General features: G+C 26.8%; 2 protein-coding genes across 2 annotated transcripts; one reads left to right on the forward strand and one right to left on the reverse strand.

Moving 5' to 3' along the window:
• Positions 1–36: 36 nt before the first annotated feature.
• Positions 37–3,036, reverse strand: LOC145744626 (ADP-ribosylation factor-like protein 5A). The gene is made up of 6 exons (XM_082562522.1): positions 2,901–3,036; positions 2,560–2,620; positions 2,245–2,392; positions 1,495–1,578; positions 981–1,132; positions 37–636 (listed from the first exon to the last, which is right to left on the reverse strand). Exons 1-6 carry the CDS (start codon positions 2,944–2,946, stop codon positions 591–593), a joined length of 537 nt encoding a protein of 178 aa, XP_082418648.1. The 5' UTR covers positions 2,947–3,036; the 3' UTR covers positions 37–590.
• A 7,486-nt stretch (positions 3,037–10,522) lies between these two features.
• LOC145745068 (uncharacterized) lies at positions 10,523–11,418 on the forward strand. The gene is made up of 4 exons (XM_082563057.1): positions 10,523–10,783; positions 10,904–11,018; positions 11,195–11,317; positions 11,393–11,418. Exons 1-4 carry the CDS (start codon positions 10,523–10,525, stop codon positions 11,416–11,418), a joined length of 525 nt encoding a protein of 174 aa, XP_082419183.1.
• The last annotated feature ends 1,263 nt before the right edge of the window (positions 11,419–12,681 follow it).

Raw genomic sequence — 12,681 nt, forward strand, 5'->3', positions numbered from 1 at the left:
GTTAGTACCAGTAGTAAATACCGATGTTAAAATGTTGTATTTTCTTTTAAAAAATAAAATCGTTTATATTTTATTAACGTTAGTGAAAGGTAGATGTGCAAAAAATCCAATAAAACAATGTTAAAGATGTAAATCATTTACCAAATTCAGGGGCAAATTTCAACAAAGAAAAACATATTTTGATACCAATAATACAATATAAGTTAACCTAGTTGCCACACAGCAACCTACATAAACAACATTTATTAAATTTACACATTTAAAAGGTAGACATAAAAAATCTAAAAAAAAAACTAAAAACACCGAAAGTATCACAAATTCTTAAACATAAAAAAATCTATTCCCCAAGCCTACAACACAACAAATAATTTACATAAAAAATATGAAAATGTGTATGTTTACTTCTTGGATAGGAACTTAAGTCTTTTGCAATTTGATTCACTGTCTTATTTGAAAATAAGTCTACGATATTGCACACGGTTTTCCAACACTTTACAGCTAGGCTTGAAGGTTGACTAAGTAAGGCAGCCGATATGCTTTAACAATGGACACCAATTATTTTTGTTTCTAATTTTTTTAGGTAGCAATTATTATCTGTTGGTTTGTTGTAACATCCACTCAAGACCTTGTGATAATCTGTAAGTAAAACAGATCAATCAGAATTGTGCAAATTTAAAAAGTGCCTTGGTAAAAAAAATTCAAGGCCAAACAAATACAAATATAATTAAAAAATTTGGCAATAACTACTTAACTAAAAAATTTGGCAATACATACTTAACAATATCTAAAACAATTTACTTAAAATAAAAAATAAACAATTTTAGTTATGCCAAAGTTAATTTTTTTAAAACTAAAAAACCACTTCACAACTACCATAACATTTTCACAATAGACTGTTAATAGATATCTCACCAGTAAAATAACTTAAATAAAGTGGTTTATTAAAAGAATAAAAACATAATATAAAAGTTTTTATTTACCCTTCGCCAGTTAATGCACAGCAAGCTTGTATGTGCCATGTGTGATCTTTTAATGAAGTTAAATTAAGTTGTTGAGATATTTCAGCTGCTGTCATTCTTCCTTTAATATCTTGCTTATTTGCAAAAACTAAAATTCGAGATTTCCTAAGATCCTAAAAAAAATAAAAGTTACTATTTTAATACTTAAAAAAAATAAAAGTTACTATTTTAATATTTTTCACTAAATTTAAGAAACGTTATTTGGTAATTATAAACAGTAAAGTTATGTTTTTATATTACTAGTATATATTTTTTAATAATTCGCATAAATTAGTGATTAGATCCTGATTAAAAAAAATCCTAGATAACTAGTTATAATTTTCATACTAGATTATTTCAAATTTAAGTAATTTTGGTATCAGTTACTATTTTAAAATAAGCCTTAATGCCAAATTAACGATCAAGAATTTAAGGAGTGTTTTTTTTCTTAAAGAATAATTGCAACATTAACAAAATATATAAAAACAATTCTTACCTCATGTTGTAACATTGAATATAGTTCATCTTGCGTTATATGAAGTCTTTCTCTGTCAGTGCTATCTATCACCAATATGACAAACTAAACAAAAAATATTCAATATTTAATAACTTTTGTAACACTTACAAATGTATGTATAGAGTATTGGTAATATTTAGAATCAATTAATTTAAAATTTGTTACTAAACATTTTAATATTGACATAGCGTTTTATTAATATGTTGATTTTTAATAACTATAGGCTACTATATAAATAACATGACAGTTATATTATACTGTATAAACACATATAGGAAATTACAACCTTTTTTTTCATGTAACTGTGCTATATTAAGTCAAACAATAAAAAAGTCAATGATAAAATTGTGTCGGGCCCATTCTTTTATAAAATAAATATCAAATTACTGACACGTTATGTTTTAGGCCCTTTTTTAACTTTTACATGAATACAATGAGTAGACAATTTCTTATACAAAACAACAAAGGATTTATTGTGTGTTACATAATCTCTAGTAATTCTTATATAACAACTTTTTAGTGCAAAATTAACTTATAATTACATAGCTAAGTATTTAGAGTAAATTACATAATTAAAAATCCTTCAGCATAAAATATATTACATATTAAAAATTTTATAATATAAATGTGCTAAAAATCAAAAAAACATAAACTTTGACCAAAAATGTATAATAATTCGTTTAAGTTATCTTACAATAAATTCAAATTCAAATATCAAAATAAACTTACATCAGAGTTCGAATAATAAGTTGTCCATGAAGTTCTGAGAGACTCCTGACCTCCTATATCCCACATTACAAATCTTGTTTTCTTGCAAACTATTTCTTCAACATTGCTTCCTATAGTGGGTGAGGTATGTACAACTTCGTTCATTAAACTACAAAAAAATTACATTAATTGACCATTAGTTAAAGATCCAGCAATATTATTAAGCCATTACCATTTAAAATTGACGGTTTATTTAATCTTTTTATATGCCATTTAACTATGCTTTTCACATCAAAGATTTAAGCGCTTAATTGTAACTTGATTTTAGAAACTTACAATTGATATAAAATTGTTGTTTTTCCAGCATTATCCAAGCCAACAATAATAACTTTATGTTCTGTAATAAGTAAAAAAATGCACAATTTTAAAATCGTTTTTATCAAGTAACTTAACAAGTAAAGTAACTTAACAGCTTTAACAAAAAAATAATTTTAGCGATATGGAAGCCTACATGCAAGATGCTCAGCCTAATAGATTAATGTTTATAATAGATTACTTTATTGCGAAAAAATTCACCAGTATTTTACGAGATTTTATATACAAGTTAAATAACAATAACGATTTAAAAAAACAACTATATGTCTATAACTCATAAATTAATAAACATACAGACATACCAGTATTACTAAATAGTTGAAACAGTTTTGTGAAAAGCATCCCCATTTTGAGAAATAAAAAGGTATAATAACGTTGAAACAAATTCTTATTTTACATTTCCTAGCGAAAGCAGACCATTACAAAACAAAATCTGACGTCATCAGGTTGTAGTGTTCTAGTGTGACGAAATATGCAATGATGCGTAATAGAATTTTTTCCTCAAAAATAAAGTCGGTGTTAAGTTAATTTTTGTTAATTTTTAGAAAGATTTTTAAGAATTAAAAAAAAACAAAAAAACACTAACTTAATTTTTAAGAAGATCGCTTTAGTTGACCATTAGAAAATTTAAAAAAATATTTTTTTTTAATTTTTTTATTTTAATTTATTAAATTTATATACTTACTTATAAGTGAAACTTGCATACATTATAATAATTAATAAAAAAAAATATTAACAAAAAGTAAATGATAAAATACTTTTAATAAACTGTTGTTTAATAACTTAAAAAGTCATTTAAAATTCATGCTAATATCGTGACGTCACGAATCTCGCTTTTCATTTTGAAATCGCATGAGCTAGGGCTTGAGCTCGATTAGGGTTAGGAAAACCAGGGTTAGGCTTTCCAATAAAATTAAATCAAGAATACAAAAATTTTAATTTGGTATAAAAAGTTATGAAAACGCTTTGTTAAATAAAGTGCACTGCTTAATGAGCATTAGCTTTTTGAAAAACCATTAACAAAAATACAATGCAAACACATTGTTAATACGTTGTTCCTTAAATTAATCTTAATATACCCCTTAAATATACTTTTATGACTTATAAAACTGTAGTTAATAAGCTGCAGGGCTCTTTCTTTGAAAAGGTGCTGTTTAATTTTTCTGAACACATTCTTTATCGGACTTATTAAATATCAAAATAAATTGTTTTATTTTGACCTGACCTTGAGTTTAATGTATTAAATTATGCATGGTAAAAACTCATTAAATTAATGTTATTTCTGGTGTATATAACTATATTAAGAGGTTATATTTAGCATGGTTTTTGATAACAAATTTTACATAATTTTTTGTTAAGTTATTTCGATGTTAATTGTCCTATCTTCAAGTTATTTTTCATGTTATCGACAAAGTTAAAAAGTGTTTTTCCATGTTTTGGGAAAAGTTTAGTTATTTTCAATTTAATCAGACCAATTTTGAGTTAATTTCCATGTTAATTGTACAAATTTTAAGTTATTTTTTATGTTGTAGGACAAAGTTAAATTATTTCCAATTTAATTAGACCAATTTAGAGTTATTTTCCATGTTAATTGAACTAGTTTTAATTTTTTTTTAATTTTAATGGGAAAGTCAAGTTATTTTCATTTTATTTGAACTAATTTTGGGTTATTTTTCATGTTAATTGGACAAAGTTTTAAGTTATTTTTCATTTTAATTATCATAATTTAAGTTATTTTTCAGGTTATGGGACAAATTCAAGTTATTTCCATTTTATTGCACTAATTTCAATTTATTTTTTATGTTATGGAACCAATGTTAAATTATTTTTATGGTATAGGACAAAGTCTTGTTAATTTCCATGTTAATGGAAAAACTAATTTATGGTATACGTGACAAGGTTTCAAGTTATTTGCCATGTTATTTAAACAAAATTTAGAGTTATTTTCATGTTAATTGGACCAATTTTAAGTTATTTTTATGGAGAAAGTTAAGGTTTTATTTTATGTCATTGGACAAATATTTTAATGGTATACATGGCAGAATAGGGGCCCGAAGTATAAGAATAATAACTCTTTTTCTATTTTTATTTCGACATTGTTAAGTTAAAAAACTACATGTAAAACACAGTTACGATACACATAAGCCAAAGAGTAAAAAAGTTTATAATTTACATTAAAAAAACGATAAAGTTTACTGAAAAATAAAAATGACAATACAATAAACATGTAAAAAAGCACGGATAAATACAAAGAAAAAACAAAATGCAAAATCACATTTCACTTGCAGTATAATAATTGAAGTAACGAAATGATTACATAAAAAGTACAAAAATATTGCAATTCAGTATACATGGTCATTAGTACAACTACTTTGAGATAAAAAATAGTTTCATGAATGAAAAATAAGTTAATTTGACGTACAAAATTTATAAAAAAATAACATAAAAAGTATGCAAAAATGTCCAGTTTTATTTACAGAAAAGTTTATGTAATTTTAACTTCTATACAGTTAATGTCTTTGTTTGTTTGTACAGTTTATTTGGATCTGTACATTTAGATTGTCACAAAAAAACAAGAACTAGCCCCTTAGGAATGGGCGATTGGATGGCCCCCAGAAAAATCGGAGTAGCGGGTCTTTTAGCAAACGTTGTATGTATGCTCTGATCTTTTTTCCTATAAAATTAATAAAGATTAGAATACTGCATACAAATATTTAAAGTGTGGTTGTATTTATTTGATTGTGTTAATGTTAAATGTACCATTTAAATTAAGATATGGTTATTTATTTGTTTTGTGTTGGTGACTTTTTACATTAAAAAGGTTTTATACAAACTCAATAGTTTTGCTCGTCAACCAGAATCTAAAAATAAAGAATAGGGTTAGTATTTGTTTATGGTAATCTACCCTGGGGAAAAAGTAAAAAGGTTAGATTGAAGTTTTCTTTTTAACAGGAACTCTAAAAATAAAGAACAAATTAAAATTGGCCAAAAACAAATCGACGAGCTCTTCGAAACAGTCAACCAGCATCTAAAAATAAAAAACATAATGTTTAAATTTGTTTTTGGTAATCTAACCTGAAAAAAAGCCTGTAAAAAAGGGTTAGTTTGGTTTTAGTTTTTTAAAGGCCCCTGAAAAAAAAATTATGGTTTTAGTTTTTAAAGGCCCCTGAAAAATTTTTTAATTTGGTTAGTAATGCACCTGTAAGAAAATAAAACAAACGGTTTAAGAAGCCCCCGAGGAGGTAGTAATAGGTTTAAAGGTAAAAGAAAATAAGAATAGCCTGCAAAAAATAAAAGAGAGAAATTGGAAATATTTGTGTTTTTTTCTGCATGTTTAATGTAGTGTTTACTGTGTATGCTATTTTGGACTCCATCCACGAAATTAAATATTGTTTTATATTGGGCTCCACCCACAAAATTGAATACTGCTTTATATTGGGTTCCACCCACAAAATTAAATAATTTATGTTGGGTTCCAACCCACTCCCACACTTAGGTAAATTTACACACATAAATAATATAAACCACACATAGGCCTAGTTTTCTAAAATCTAGTCTTCTAAATTTTTTACATATACTTTACTTACGCAAAACATCTAAAAACCATTAAACAGTCCCGTTTAATATAATTATAAACACACAGAAACCTAAACACACTTGGGACTGTCAACTATACCACTTTTAAAGCGCAAAATTATACGAGTTGTTACCAGTCAAAATTAAAAAGCAGACACGTGATACTACAAACTTTTAATCCGTGAAAACTTTTAAAGCGCTGATTATGCAGTACATATAAAAATATGCATGTGAAAATCTACAGCTCTACAGACCTATAGCCCTACAGCCCACCTTTGGTTGATCGAGGTCCTGAGACTTTTTTGGTTCTTCTTTTGCATAAAAAACACATAACACACACATAGGCCTAGTTTTATAAATCTGTTTTATTTACTTTTTTATCACTTGCGCAAAACATCTAAAAACCCATTAAACAGTCCCGTTTAATATAATTATGAACACACAGAAACCTAAACACATTGGGACTGTGTCAACTATACTACTTTTAATACGCAAAATTATGAGTTTTAAACTAGTCACAAATAAATAGAAAATGCAGACACGTGAAACTTTTAACCCGAGAAAATTTAAAGCGCTGAATTATGCAGTACATATAAAAAAGCAGGCACGTGAAAACCTACAGCCCTACAGACCTCAACTAAATAAGGTCCTGAGTTTTTTAGGTTTGAAATATGATCCAATCCATTTCAAAGTTGTTTTCGAGTCATGAGTTCTTTGACTTAACTTCTCCCTTGCTAGTTGCAAGGAAGACTTATTAGGATTCCATCTACTTTCCATTCCTCCAATTCCTGCCATTACCTTTTTCCTCCATTCATTGAATCCAAATAAAATCCATTTTCTCTGCATTGAAAATATTGTTTAGAAAAGGGTGATAGACACTAAACCCTACTTAAAATTAAGTTTTTTTCAAATGTCAATTTTATGATATGTCGTATCGTGCCCAAATTTTTTAAATTGTGTCATTTTTCAATTTATTTAGTGCCAACATTAAATTATGTCAACTCACATGCCAAATATTATTTATGTATAACTGTTATTTTTTCGTGCCAACAATTTTTAAATATGTCCATTTTTAATGTCTAGTGCCAGATTTTTTAATTTATGCCAAATGTACAGTTATTTATATATTTAAATACCTTGTTTACTACTTTTTGGGAGTACCTGCGCATCAACACAGGTTTAATAATGTTCATAAATTTTTAATTAAAAAATATAAAAAAAATTATTATTTTATTGGCAAAAATTAATACTAATATTTATAACATTACAATTTTTTTATGAAAAATAATTTTAAATCAATTAAATGAAAGTTAACATACCTGGAACAGTGTTCAGAAAACTTGAACACAAGATGTCTCACAGGAGCAAATCCAACTTCACTAAATTTTCTAAAAAAAATAAAATCTTTTAAAATTTACAGTTTTTTTTATATAAAATATACTTATATTTAATTATTAACTGCTTATAATATGCTACACTTTATACTGCAAGGGATAAACTTTAAAAAACCCAACTATAAATCACTAATAAAAACACGTCTACTCACCTCGAAAGTCCATCTAGAAAGAACTAGAATTCTGATTTTAATTCAAATTTGCCACGAAACACCAAGTCACGTGACTCTGCACGTTTTTAGTGGACATGTGTGTGCGTGCACGACGTCTCTTGCAGTGGAAAGCGCTTTCCAAACTGCCACCCAAAATATATTTGCCTAAATCTTCTAAACAAATTATCGAAACGTTAATATAACAACACAAACTAATAACCTGTTATAATATGTAAATGTTTATTTACCTTTTAAGAATTATTTGTAACAATTAACGTCTTAAATAAACTAAACATCTTATACGTGCGTTAACATTGCGAATTAGTTGCATCACCAGAAATTTCAGATTATGATGCAACTTCGTGTTTTAAAGGAATTTCTCGGGAAGACGCACCAATTAAGACGTCGCATTCCCCTCGCTTAATTGTTAAATTACAGCTGGATTTATCTACATTTTATAACCTTATTTGGTAATAAAATCTCTGTTTAGTCTGCACGTGTTAACTAATTAAAATTTGCACCCGAGACCTCGTGGTAGAGGAATTTTTCGAGGAGACGCACTAATAATGACGTCACGTTTCTTGCGCCTCGCTTAGTGGAAAATTTTAAGTTTCCATGCTTTATACCAGACCTATGTTAAAGCAATAGTAAACTATATTATTCCCTTTTCTTAATTTTAATAAATCGAAATCAAATGTTTGTTAGTGTCCTAACACATTTTTATTATTCTTTTATAAATATAAAACTCAAAAAAATTTTTTTTTATTTTTAATAAATATTCAACAACAAAAAATAGCAAAAATAAATTAACTAAACGTCATGCCTGTTCCATAAAGTCCTAAACGTTTGCAGAAAAGGCACGACCGCTTTTTAATGGTAACCTGGCAATAATGTTAAAACTGCAATCCTAAAAAGGTAGTTATGATTCTTAAACAAGTTGTGAATTACATAACATGTACGAAGTTTATTAAAATAAAAATTATTAAAACTTAGTTAAAATATCAGTTTAATAAAAAATAACATAAAAATCACAAGTTGTGCTGCGCAATATTTCATATGTTGTGACCATATTAAAAATAGCAATTTTTTAAATGCCATCGTTGTTAGGCCATTAAAATTACCAAGCCAAAATATTTCAACCAAACAAAGACGAATAATCATCCAACCATTTTGTTCTTTATGCTTTCCAATTAGCTAGATTTATCACCCTACCGACTGGGTTTAGGTAACTAGTAGTATCTCTTTAATGTCACATGAATATTATTTATTGATCTTCGAGTGAATAGAAATAATGTATACGCAAGTTATTTTAAGTTATAACTTGTGCAACTAAATATTCTGATCGCATTATAGTTAGCTAGTAAATGTAGTGGATATACTTAACAGTTAATATCAGTAATTAAAATACATATTTAAAAAATAATTTTTGTTTGTTTATTATATTTAAATGCTTGTTTATTTATTAAAAAATAAAAATCAATTTTAGGCATTCAAAACTTTGTCTAATGTATATTCTGATATAAACAACCTAAAACTGGGTTTAAAAATTATTTTTTTGTTAATTATATTTAAATACTTGTTTGTTGATTTAAAAATTAAAAATTGATATTTTAAAACATTTAAAACAATTTTGTTTTCGAAATACGTAATAGTTGATTTATTAATTCAGTTAAATTTTATAATGAAGTAATGTTTATGCATAACTTTATTTATTAATAGAGATTAATTTTAAAAATGATGAAATGATTTTGAACTTTAGGGCTTTTAAATAAAGGCAAATTTTAGGGCTTTTAAATAAGGCGCATGGGTGCGGGCCCTTTTACATTATAAATTATAAATAAGATACAACATAGCCCATAATTACTACAGAACATTCTACAATGTAAGAACAACGTACAATGCTTTACTTTTATGAAAAGGCCAGCTTTAAATCGACGCTGTGTAGTGTAGCATATTCGTGTTGGTCTTTTAAGTTATGCCACTTAGGTTAAATAAACTAATAAATTAAAAACCAGCACTTTAATTAAATCAACAAATATTAAAATTCTACCAAGCTAATTGAATGACAAAGGTACACAGAAAATCTTAAAGCAAATAAGAACTTTAATAACAAATCGCGTCTATAATTTGCTCAAAATGTCTTCAAGATATTTTATGATTTGTTTGCCTAACAAATAAATAAGTGATTGTTATTTAACAAGTAAAGCCCTTGTAGAGCATGCAACATCTTAGTTTTTTTAGGCAAAGTATAGTGATATGTACAATTATACGATGTAATTTATAACGCAGAAATAAATAAATTGGCTATAACAGAGTTAACTAAGGGGTGTGTTGTTTATTTTTCTGTAAAACTGCCGCGTTTTTTGACAATATGTAATTATTGACACGTTCGTTTAGCTTAAAAACTCATTAAATCCGAGCAAACACATAGTAAGAGTAAACTTGGGAAAACAAATAAAGTTCTATTTAAAAACGTGCTACAACAAACGAAGACTTCGTGTACAAGACCGCGTTCTATTTAATTCCAACCCAAGTACAACATCGCTACGGTTGTTAACCTAATAATGGATATCACGCTGCGAAATTGGTTGTTAAAGTTGTAACAAAAGACAGAACAGAAATTAAGTGTTTCTCAATCATATTTACCCGCCCATTTTTACTATTATTTGTACAGCTTTGTGAGATGTAGGTGTTGCAGTACATGTATATAAAAGTACAATAAACGTTAGGCTATATTTAGAAATCTTCAGTACAAGATATTATTTTTAGAGTAAGTGTTTTAGTTGACGTTTACTGTTAACTATGCCTACCCTTGATGTCGAACACCGTCAAAAAACAATACTAAGAAATTCTGACCGTAGGTCGTGGATACAAAATCATAACTTGTCTTCAATATTGGATATTAAATTAAAAACTTTACATCGAAATCGAGAATGTGCTGGTAGTAAATTGCAACGACAAATTTCGGACTTAAAGCAAGAGGTTAAGGATAGAAAGGAAGAACAAAAAGTTTGCAGAATGAGGACAAGAAGTCAAATTAGTTCTGCTAATATACTTAAACAAGTAAGTTAAATACTCTACCAATCTTAAAGTAAAAATTAGCTCACGTTAGATTTATATTAAACTTAGTAAAACTATAGCAAGCATTATGGTTGTTATTAAATAGTTTTTTGTTTTGTTAAGCGACCCAAATCGTCTCCAGTTCGTTTAAACAACTTACAACAGACAACAAATTGTTCCACAAATTTAAAATGTATTAATTTAAACTGCTATGGATGCTCTCACAAAATATATTCAAGTAAAAACTATCAGCATTTTAAGAAATAAATTTAAAGTGTAAAAATGATTTTTTAAATACATTTATTTGTATTACTAAAATAATAAAGAAAACCATTACTATTTAAAAAAAAATTTGCCTTCATAATATTCATATGTGAAGTACTGCCCTTATTTAAACTTTTTTAATTTCTGAAGACTATGGGTTCCAGGCATGGACAACAAGAAGGACATCCAGCGCTTGGAGTAGATCTTACTACCGTCCACTAACTGCGCACCATAGCAATAAAACTCCACATCATGCTTGGTTAAAAAGAGAAAGTAAGTTGAAGTTAATAAAGTAGTTTTTATGGTAAGTATATTTTGATGAAACAAATCTTATTTGTTTGTATTTAGGATATTTATCTCGAAATTTGGGGTGAAGAAACGACGCAGAATTTTTGAAATTTTAATTTTTAAGTTTTTTCCAATCGTATGTCAATTTATATTTTTAAAAGTTTTACAATTTACTTTTTATTTTTCTGTAAAAATTTTTTTATTGTTTGTTTTTTATTGTTTGTTTTGCCATAATTATCGCATATTTTACTTAATATCATACTATCTGTTAATAATAAAATTTAAATAAATTTATAGATTAAATCTTTATCAAAATCACGAAAAATTTATTCTAAAAATATATTTTCACCTACACAATACTACAAATAGAACACAATCAATATAATACAGTTAGTATGACACACATTTATTACAATATGCAATAAGTGACCTTTTCTAATATCAAAGAGTTTGGATTAATCAAAAGAAATTAATCCATTTTCATGTCGTATTTCTCAATATTGTGTTTTCGAGTCTCTTGGGAGATTTTTGTCTTGTCGAGTAGGTAATTGAACGCGGCTGTCCAAATCGGTGAATTACGTTATTCTTAAACGTAATGAGTTTATTTTTTTGCGAAGAAAAAACGCACCAAATTAACGGAAGGTTGTTGGGATATATAGTGGCCGTTAAAAAGGGGTTTCTGGTGCGTAGGAGTAAGATTAAAATTTTGGTGATTTGACATTATTAGGGTTTGAGAAAAGATTAGCTTAAAATATAGTTGCTATCGTATGTATCGTAATATAAAGCAGTTAAAATAACTATCGTAATATAAAGCAGTTAAAATAATACAGAAATGTATTGTAAAAATTTAAGTTAATGACCTAAAATAAGTTTAGATTTAAAAACGGCTGAAAATAAGGGACAAAACAGTTAAGTGATTTAAAATTTTGTATTTTGTACAAGTAAAATTTAATATGGCCGCAAAAAAGCTCCTTTTTATAAAGAGTTTATGTTATTTAAAATGAAGGTTAAAGTTTTTTGCCTACATTGCAAAAAAACAATTATACAAAAATTTATAAACTTTTTTTAATAAGGGAGTAAGCCTTAGCCTATATATGAGATTTTAAAAGCCCCTAACTTGATAATGAAGGTGTAAAAAAATTAAAAAGATGAAAATTATTGATACCAGTTTGTAATGTTAAATTTTTATTTAAGTTTTATAAAAGCAGTATCTCTATAAACAGAAATTTCTTTAATCAAATATCTATCGGGGGAATATATCTTCTGAATAATAAATGTGAGCCGAAATCATGTAAACAAAATGTGTAATCAAGTTTGACATTTTCCTCTGTTCTATTGATCTGTTAGTC

Source organism: Corella eumyota, chromosome 3, assembly GCF_963082875.1.
Source record: "Corella eumyota chromosome 3, kaCorEumy4.1, whole genome shotgun sequence".
Taxonomy (NCBI): domain Eukaryota; kingdom Metazoa; phylum Chordata; class Ascidiacea; order Phlebobranchia; family Corellidae; genus Corella; species Corella eumyota.

Bases quoted from the DNA above. Each gene is read 5' to 3' on its own strand.
- LOC145744626 (XM_082562522.1), bottom strand. From the start codon at position 2,946: ATGGGGATGCTTTTCACAAAACTGTTTCAACTATTTAGTAATACTG. The intron at 2,621-2,900 runs GTATGTCTGTAT...TACTTATTACAG, and splicing joins TCAACTATTTAGTAATACTG to AACATAAAGTTATTATTGTT. The intron at 637-980 runs GTAAATAAAAAC...TTTTACTTACAG, and splicing joins TGTGCATTAACTGGCGAAGG to ATTATCACAAGGTCTTGAGT.
- LOC145745068 (XM_082563057.1), top strand. From the start codon at position 10,523: ATGCCTACCCTTGATGTCGAACACCGTCAAAAAACAATACTAAGAAAT. The intron at 11,019-11,194 runs GTAAAAACTATC...TAATTTCTGAAG, and splicing joins CTCTCACAAAATATATTCAA to ACTATGGGTTCCAGGCATGG. The intron at 11,318-11,392 runs GTAAGTTGAAGT...GTTTGTATTTAG, and splicing joins TGCTTGGTTAAAAAGAGAAA to GATATTTATCTCGAAATTTG.